General features: G+C 42.4%; 1 protein-coding gene across 3 annotated transcripts; it reads right to left on the bottom strand.

Moving 5' to 3' along the window:
• Positions 1 to 778: 778 nt before the first annotated feature.
• On the bottom strand, positions 779 to 9365 carry LOC101920169 (leukocyte elastase inhibitor). 3 transcript variants are annotated; one of them, XM_055798619.1, is made up of 7 exons: positions 9229 to 9365; positions 7824 to 7999; positions 5691 to 5828; positions 4780 to 4897; positions 4037 to 4179; positions 3101 to 3268; positions 779 to 2334 (listed from the first exon to the last, which is right to left on the bottom strand). In XM_055798619.1, exons 2-7 carry the CDS (start codon positions 7989 to 7991, stop codon positions 1933 to 1935), a joined length of 1137 nt encoding a protein of 378 aa, XP_055654594.1. In that variant the 5' UTR covers positions 7992 to 7999; positions 9229 to 9365; the 3' UTR covers positions 779 to 1932. The 3 variants fall into 3 exon arrangements, with proteins under 3 accessions (XP_055654594.1, XP_027637587.2, XP_055654593.1); XM_027781786.2 differs by lacking the exon at positions 9229 to 9365 and adding an exon at positions 8855 to 9198; XM_055798618.1 differs by lacking the exon at positions 9229 to 9365 and adding an exon at positions 8488 to 8527.
• Positions 9366 to 9655: the final 290 nt, after the last annotated feature.

Genomic DNA, 9655 nt, shown 5'->3' with positions numbered 1-9655 from the left:
ATAATAGTTCCGTTAGTTAATGAACACTGAGACCAAAGTAATAAAGAAATACATGAGCCTCTTCATAAAGCTACACTGATTTGTTCTATTATGCAAGGTTTTATCTTTCTTCTGATCTCCTGGGAATTACAGCATCGTGTGTCTTGCATTTAAGCATATGAAGATAAGGATGTAATTACAATGGAGTTTTTGAGCTTTACTTGGTCAAAACCCCTCTGTGGCAGTGGAAGCTTTTGTTTGCTTAAAGGCTGAAGATGAAGGCCTAGAAACCCAGAACTGTTGCAACGTCAAACCACTACAAATTTTCTCATGGATTCTGTGCTAATGTTTTTCTCACTTATTTACAGAGCCTCGGGTTTTCAAAGCATTTAGCACAGAAGGGGTTACGTTCACATCTGCCCTCTGCAATACACACTCTCCTTAACAAATTTACCAGAGCCTTTGTAACTGAGGTGTTGCTAACACATGGAAGTATTTACTAATGTACAGACCAAGAACTTGTGTCATTTCATGTAAACTGTTACTCTCTCCCTCTGTTCCCTGTAGATGCCAGCAGCTGGGGCCATTACACCAGGGAAACTGATGGCTCACACAATCATCTCTTCTACCGAGTAATTTGTTTTTCAGTATTTTCACCTACTCCAAACAGGCCGAGGCCTTTATACAGCTGACCACATCTGGCGCACCAGTGGTTTTCTCTGCAGCTAGCCTTCAGGTAGACAGTTACTTTTATACTCAGAAGTTTCCATTTTGAACACAGTTTAAGAAATAAAGACTATTATTTGTTGTTTGAAGAAAGACAAAAAGCATATACAGCTTTTAATTCAACAAATTATTGTGGCCCACTTCAAACTAAGGTTGTACAGGTAAACATTACGGTACCCAAGACATACACGATACAAGCAAATAACCTCCAGAAATAAACACAGAACACTACCAGTATGTAATTACAGTGGCTCCCAGGCATATGGCTGTTGTATAGTTGTGTTACAGTTGTAAAACTCAATGGAAGTCAGCTCAATAAATGTCGAATCCTTGTAGATAAAGAGACGTATCAGACATTTACTGCAGATTATACACAGTCATCCTCTGCAAAGCTGTGTGGCCAGCATCTAGTGTTGTATTGAAAGCTCCTGAACATGCAGAAAGGCACCCATTAGCTTCTAGCACCCAAAACCTCTTAAGCCCCGACACATTTTCACGTTTTCAGTAACTAAAATGGCACCACACTATACATTTTAAAAATCTCTTTAAGCATGTCACCTGAAGTTGTTACTCATTTATCCTCCTCATTCAAAAGCTGTGTTGCAAGTTTTTTGGCTAATAACTGCAAGGGGTTAGTTTTGTTTAAATAGCTTAATCCTTTCTCTATTAATAGATGTCTCTAAACAAATGTTATCTGACCTTCTATTTCACGACAGAACTGGGTAAACTCAGCTGTTCAGGAACATGCCTTTTGGTGCCTGGGAGTATTTTGTTCAGGTATTTTTGAAAAGCAAGACTTCAGGGGAGGAATAGCTTTGCAAGAACATCCTAGTATATGTGCACAAGAAATGACTGGATTATTTTAAGTTACTACAACATGGGGCTGTCAACACACAGAAACCCATGCAAGGATGCATGCAGGGTGGTCCTGTGCTTTGAAAGACAAAGATCCTTCCAAGAGTATTTCTAGTCAAATTTCAAAAGATTTCTTCTGCTGCAGCTAAGATTTTCCTAGTTATTAAAGACAGTGTCAATCTCAAGAAAGAAAAATAAAATACCCCTCAGTTTCTCTGGGATTGTATTAACGGGAAAGGCAGAATTTCAGTCAAAGTTACTAGGAACAGGAGCATTAACTTTCTACATACAAACTTTCTACATCCAACCCATTCAGGAGCAAAGCTTTTATTAACTACAGAAGGAACTGGTCTGCAAATGCTAAGTTCTCTTTTATGGAGAAGTATATCTGCCAAAGAAAAGTATGCTTTGCGTTGGGTTGTGGCGAATAAAGAAAAGGAAAGGATGGTCAGCGTTGAAATCTTCTTCCATCACCATGCAGAGCATAGCAATGCCAGCAGTAGCAGCTGCAGCTTCCGTGCCTTCCTCATTCACTTCTACAAAAGCCTTGTGGACAATTTTAGAGAGAAAGAGGTCACGTGCCCCTGACATTCCAGACAAGTTAGCCTTGCCACTGTCAAATACATCCAACAGGCCCATAGCAGCTAAATCTGATGTAAGGTCATAGCTTTCCTCTAGCTTAAACTTTGGCAAACGCACATGAACGTCAGTGGAATATAGATGCTCTGGACATGTCCATTCCTGGAGTTTCTCTAAGGTAAGCTGCTTTTCCAGCTAGAATTAAAAAGACAGAATTCGTTACCTATCACCAGTGTAGAAATATTTCTACGTATATTTCCATTTATATATTTCTACAATATTTCAGTAACATTTACAAGGCTTTACAGAGCACTATGCAACTATATAAAAATGACTATACCCTTATCTTTGATGGCTCCATATAGATCAAACAAATGCTACTAAAATAAAGCAGAATCAGTGCAGTTTTTACTTTACAAAACAATGCAGACACTTGCTTCTTGCTGCAATGTACAGAAGGGAAAAACATGCACAGACTGCACCCAAAACCAGTCATTCTTACGGTTTAACCTAACTAAATGGAATTATATAATTAAAAAGAAGTAACAAAAATCATCATCAGAGAGCTCAGAGAAGCTGATGTTTTCCTGGTCATTTCATGGAAAACTATCTCACTACTTCAAGGCTAAGAAAATAAAGATTTTTAAAGGTAATGAAAGAAAAGCTCTGTCATGAAAAAAACAAGCAAGGCAAGTTAATTCTCATGGTCAACTTTGTTTTCACAGTCTGCCTCATGGTTCAGTTCAGCAAGCTGAAGGACACATGAACACAACTTACAAACCGTAACACAACTTCTCTTCCTGATGCAGCACCTGCGCTTATACCTTATTGCAGTGCTAGTAGAGCACTGTCTAAAAATATGCTTGCAGATACTGGCTCTGAGAGCATGGGTTCATTAAAGCTTTAATTTGGAATGGCTGAACTTATCCATTAAATAACTGCATTAGCCTAGATGGGTCACCTTCTGCAGTCCAGTGGAGTCATCTTCAATGTCATCAGGTAACAGGATGATCATGCTAAGTTCTCTTCCATCATAAGGCAGCTCTAAAACACGGATCTTAACTTCAGGGATGTACCCAAAACAAAATTTATTTTTCTGATACATCATTTTCACTGTCTTTCTTTCAGTCTGGATGGATAAAAGGTACCAAAGTAACAGTTAGGAAAATACTAATTTAAAGAACTGATAGAAAACAAGTTAAAAACTGCATTCCTGCAAAACCTCTTGCTCCATTATATCAGGTGATTATAAAACTGCCTTTGTCAGACTTCTGCCTGCCTGTTTAATAACAGTTTTTTCTGAAAGCATAATGAGTTTGTATCACATTTGGTTCTCCTTTGGCTTCTACAGCACAGTCCTTGCAGAAAGCAAAACAATTTCTTCAAGTTGCTGTTCCTTTCTATTGCTCTACCCCCAGAAATTTCATCAAAAGTCAACAAATATCAACTCTGTTCAACATAAAGCAGGTGACTATATACAGTATCTTGTAAAGCTGTTAACACAGGCAGAACACAGAACAAGAAAATGGGGCTTAAGCAAAATGTGCTATAATTTTAGTACTGCTTACCTAGCATCACAAAGAGGCACAGTTCATAGCAGCTGAAACTGTTAGATGACACAACTCTGCTAGGCACGGGCAGGGTCCTAATCTATAAGTGAGAATTGTCTCTGATACTACTCCAGTAAGTGAGACAACAAATAGCTTGCTGAAAACAGAAAAATACTAAAATCCATTTAAAACCCTCTTTCAGGTGAACTGAAAACATTCATTAAAGATGTTCTACTTGGTTTTTTTTCATTATTTTATGTGTAAGCAACGCTTCACTTTAGCACATTATTTAGTACATTATTTGACCTTTTTGTTAGATAAGTACTACCAAGGTGTATCTGTATTACCTTATTTAAGCGAAATGGCATGTCAGTGGTGTCAGCTTCTCTAAATTTCTCTGCCCAGCTTCCTTTGAAATAAATAGCATTCACCAGTATGAGCCTGGTCGTGTTATCAACTGAGCCTTCAGACAGCAGATTAGGGATTTTACCTGCAGAGGGGGCAGAAAAAAAAATGTCACAACACAATCTTGTAATAATTTGATGGCATATAAAACATACACGAAGAAACTCATGCCACAGAAATACTACAAATATAAAACTCCAGTCCATTCCTGCAATAAAGCATCTTTCAGTACCTGTTCTCTACTTCACCATACTTTTTAATAGTACACACTACTATAACTTTTGATATACAGTACTTTGATGAAAATGTAATATTTTTAGCTTAAATTATCATATGACTCATCATACAAAAACTAGAAAACACCCACATTTAGAATTACTGGATTTAGAAATGTGTATACAACATGGGCTGGGATGGTCTAAAACAAGTTCTTGAACTCATGAGTATAAATCTATGTTTAGGCATCTCTCCTGCACTCATGGGCCTGAACACAAAGAATGGAAAAGTCTCAGGACTTATGGAACTATTGAAATGTCTTGCTTAGGTATTTTCTGGTTCTGTCAACATATCGAGTGAATATCCCAGGACAAAATTAAACAGTTCTAAAGGCGGCACAAAACAAAAACTATTCCTGCTCCCCAAGGATGAAACACTGCCAATTACTTTATTAACTAAAGTCATTTACCTTCAGTTTTCTCCTCTACCCACTTGTTAACTTCTTTCCTGGCTTCATCACAAGCATGAAGGAAGTCAACTGCAGCCAAATCAGCTCCATATAATTTCTGAGTATTAGTCAGGAAACTCTAGATTTTGAAATGATAAGAACAGCTTTCATTTCATGCAGATAAGAAAACATCTCTTTATGATGTAGATAAGGTGCACTTCAAACAGATTACCACTTGCTCTGAGGTGGGGCTCTAACAGTGCACTGCCTGGGGGGTTCTGAGGCTGGGTGGTTTTTTTCACCTCTCCTAGTACATCTGCCACGTATACAGCTGATGGGGTGCTTACTGCAGGTGTTGCAATATTTATCTGTCATTCTTCTGAAAGAGGCTCAAGGGCAGCTAGGATAAAACAAAACTCTCTGAAAAAGCTGAAGAGGGATAAAAATAGCAGTCTAGGTGCACACAAAGGTATAATTCACTGGTGAAGAGGCATGTTGTTTAGACATGTTGGGCATCCCCTCCCAAATAAATACAGTGTTTTCAAAAATATTTAAGTAATGTGGTACTAGACCAATGAAAATCCTAAAAAGCTGATTGCAACAGACACAGAGCTACTTGCATCTTAAAAAGCTGGTTGCAACAGAGTGGGATGTTACAATAGTTACTAAGAACCTAGACGAGTGATTTTTCTCTTGAGCCCAAGAGCAGCAGAACAGAACAAGGAATGAAAAGGGGTTGCTATGTAACACCCTTTAGGTGAGATGCACAGATGCCTACAGATACGGAATGCATATGCATGTCTGCAACACTTCTGTCAACTGCCCAGCAACATTTAGAAAGAGGCCTAGAAATATTTCTACTTCATAGTAACTCAAATAGCTACATTTTCCCACCAGGTTCCACCACACCATCATGATCTGCACCAACGTACCGGCAAGAAGCTGTAGGACTTCTCTCCAAAAAGCCGATTGGCAAGCCGTAAGAGATAGGGAGCATTGCTCCTGTTTATATCCGTAGTCAGAGCGTGGAATCTCGAGTGAATATCTTCAACTTTGTCAAAATGAAGCGTCTGAAATAAAAGTGAACTAGCTGCTGCTAATGCTGTCTTAAAAGAACATACAGTATATCTATAGGGTGGGTCTGATCCAACAGGTAGGTAGGTTGAGGAGAGGAGGACAGGAGGAGGCTGGAAGCCACTTAGAGACTTCTGTAATACTCAAAGAATGAATGAATTTGTTTCTTGGTGCTACACTGCCTGTGTCAGTCATTTGTATTAAGCTCCTGGTTTATACGGAGTCACAGCTGAAGCTGCTGATCACAACCCCGAGTCCCATCTGTGTGACAGCTGCATGCCTCCCCTCTGTGGACTACCGGCTCCCAGGTGGGGACTGAAGAGAGACGATGCCATAGAGACACCTTTCTTGCTTCCCCTTTTGGCCCAAGGGAACCTGAGGGTTTGCTTTTCAGAACATACAATCAAAACTAGCACAGGTGAGGTCTTAAGAAAACTTAGAACAATTACTTTTTATGGTTTTATGAAAATATAACTGCTTATATATACAAAAAACTGTATCATCTTAAAAAATCAAATGCATTACTGCTGTTTCTCTTTACCAGGACCTCCTTTCCCAGAGGCAAGCCGGCTAGTCAAGGCTTACAGATACAACAGCAGAAGCTGCTTGACCTCACTGACAGGGAATGCTAGACCAAAGCAGGGATGTTCACACTCAAACTTAAACCACATATTTCTTGGCAGGGAAGACTGCTGTGGAACAGCCGCTGGATTCAAAGGAAAGCCCTCATTTTATCTCACTGGGATTTTGGACAGGCCTTGCTGCCCACATTTATACACATATAAAAATACACAGTGTTGTACACATGAATAGCTGAGATAACACATCACAGAGGCAACTGACAATAGGAATACGATCACAGAAACAAATTTCTATATGCTTGCAAATGGCTCTTGACAGCCACCAGTCAGTGCCTCCATAATTAGCTGTTTTCATAAGTAAACTATTGTGGTCCTGGAACATGCATTATTGAAGGTGACTGTGTCGAAACATGGTTTGGTTTTTTTACCCTCCCCCCAAGTTCCTTTTGCATGATTTCTGCTGTCAGTAAGTTTATCCTAGGCGGGGCTGTCAGTTTGATTGCATGGAATACATGTTCAAAGTCTGTCTGTGCAAGTAGTGAGAAAATAATTTTATTGTCTTACTGAGTAAGCACAGAACCACTCAACAATATAGAACAGTTCCTCGTAAGTCCAGAATACAAAGGTGAAATTATTCACAGGCAAATACATGATGGTGACTGCAATGACAAGTCTCACACGCCCTTTTGCGCTAGCAAGCGTTAGCCTGAAAAAGGGGAAAAATAAGAGTGACCAAGTCCCTTCTGTGCAGGAGGCCTCAAAAGAAACTGGCACACTCCTACATACATAGTTTTTGCAATTTATAATGAGTTCTTTTAAAACTATCCTACCTGACCTATGGTAAGAACAAGCACGTGGGCTCAGCTCCTCAGAGATACCCGAGTGCCTGGCTGTTACTAAGATACTGATACTTAGGTAGCATTGCCAGGTATTATCATAGTTGTTACGCTTTAAATATAAAACTATTACCATTGTGTTTCTAACAAAATACACAGTATTATTAGCAATAAGGGTACCATTGGTGACCTTGTATTACAAAGCAATAGTTCTTTGTCAAAATGTCTCATGAAAACTACTAAGGCCTTGCTGCTGGAAACACCAATCAATTTACATGGAGACTGATTAATCAATGTAATTAGTTTCCTACTTCAGGAATTAACAAGTGAAATTAAATGAGAAACAAGGGCCATAGCAAATACGGACAGAGGGCCCTGGAGCAGGGCAGGCAGGATGCAATGGGAGAAAAGAGCCTGAGGAAGACTCAGTGAGCATGACAGGAATCTTGTGCTGAGCACATAAAAATAATAAATACCCTCATTCGTTTTCCCTCCTCTAAAACACATCAATTTTTAATGTAAATAAAATATAAAGCAAAAGAGAATTATTTTTTAATTATTTTTTTTTACTAACCTTCAGCACCTGGGCCTCTGTATTACCTTTGGCCCCTAGAAGGACCATGGCCAAAGCAGCAGAGACACTGACAGGAGAGAAGAAAATGTTTCCTGTTGGGTTGGTCTCATTAAACCTTCTGAGCAGATCAAGTGCGAATCTGCTGTTGGCATTACGCAGGTTCTCCATGGTCGTAGCTGAAAAATAAGAGACTCAGTAAGGACTCTGGGAAACACTCTTCAAAAATCTAACCTAACCTCGTGTGACTTACAGAGTAAACGTTGGATTGACATGGTTGCAGCTGGGTATAGAAACAAGTTTCATTGTCAATGCATCTTCCTTAAAAAACCCAAACCAGTCACATTGAAAAAGCGGGGGTTTTCCATGTAAATTGTATATCCCAACCTTCCCTTTCACACTAACTTTAAATACATTATGTACAAAAAAAGCCTTCTAACTTGAAATTGGAAGTATGTGTGCTGGCAGGATTGCAAGTTACAGCCCCGGCATGCCTGAGAGCTCACCCACACAGCCTTCCACCGCTCTTCTACCTGAACGCTGCACAGACGTTCACAGTAACCGCACAGGGAGATAAACACACCTTTCAGCACGCTGCCCGTCTTCCCAGCACAAACCACACCACAAAAAGGTGCCGATCTCGCCCAAAGCTCAGATGCACGCTTACCTTCAGCAGCGTAAAGCACCGCTACCTTCACCAGCCTGCGCTGTGGAGAACAAGTGAGCTACCTGCACACTGCATCCAGGTGCAAACACACCCGGTCCCAGCAGGGATGGGTGGCCCTAAATGCAGGCGCAGGGAGCCCGGGGTTTGTTAGCTGAAGGCGGTGTACCAGCTAGCGAAGGCAGAAACACAGCGCAGGACAAAGCTTCAGGGCTGACACCGCAGAGCCCGAGCGGTGATTCATTTGGGTGAGATGCTCCCCAGGAGGCCCTTGGAGCGGGGTGGAAGGTGCAAGGGCTGGGTCAGGTGCAGGCACCCACCCAAAGGCCAGCGGCCGTACCGCTTGGTGTTGCAAAACCTGCCTGCTCACCCAGCTCAGTCCTGCTTCCTTTTGCTCGCTTGCAGCAGGACTTTTGGATTTGGCAGCTCCTAGCTTGTTTCCTCAAGGAGTTTCAGATACAGGCACTCGTGCATCTGCCCTCAGCAACCAGGGCAGCAGCCCAGCAGTGGTGTTACAAACACTGCGCAGACACAAAACATGGAGGAGTTTACACCAGAGCTTGCGTGTTTCCAGCACGGCCCTTCTACAGGAATTGCAAGATAACACTATCTGCTTCCACCGCCAGACGGACAAACGCCCCGCATCCCTGCTGTGCGGTTTTACCGAGCTCTCCGCTAAACGAACAAACCAACCCAAACGAAAATACCCAAACCCAAACGACTACTTTTACTTTCATTACTTACACCGCCGCCCCGTGCCAGCGCGCCACCGAAACCGGCCGTCCCGCGGCCCCCGCCCACAGGCTGCCGGAGGAGCCCCCGCCGCCGCGCAGGGGGGCACGGGCGGGGGGGGCGGAAACCTCCGCCCTTCGTCCCGCCGCCGCCGCCGCCGCGCTGCCCATCCCCAGGGCAGCCCCCGCCGCTCGCCTTGCCTGCCGGGGCGGGGCCGGGGCGGGCTGGGGGCGGCCGGGCTTCCCGGGGGGGCAGCGGGGTCGGTGGGCAATTGAAACCCCAAACCCCACGGCGCCAGCGGTGCAGCTTTGGGGTTCCTTTGCCTGGTGGGACGAGTGCACCGGGGTAGCACATCTCTGCCTTCCCATCACGTGCTCCAGTCACCCTCCACTTCGAGGTCACAGTTGTCTTTACTTTTCTAAGGTAAAGCAAGTAACAG

The sequence above is a fragment of the Falco peregrinus genome, chromosome 3 (assembly GCF_023634155.1).
Source record: "Falco peregrinus isolate bFalPer1 chromosome 3, bFalPer1.pri, whole genome shotgun sequence".
Classification (NCBI taxonomy): domain Eukaryota; kingdom Metazoa; phylum Chordata; class Aves; order Falconiformes; family Falconidae; genus Falco; species Falco peregrinus.
Note: the sequence above shows the minus strand (reverse complement) of the source record. Positions and strands in the feature narration are given on the sequence as shown.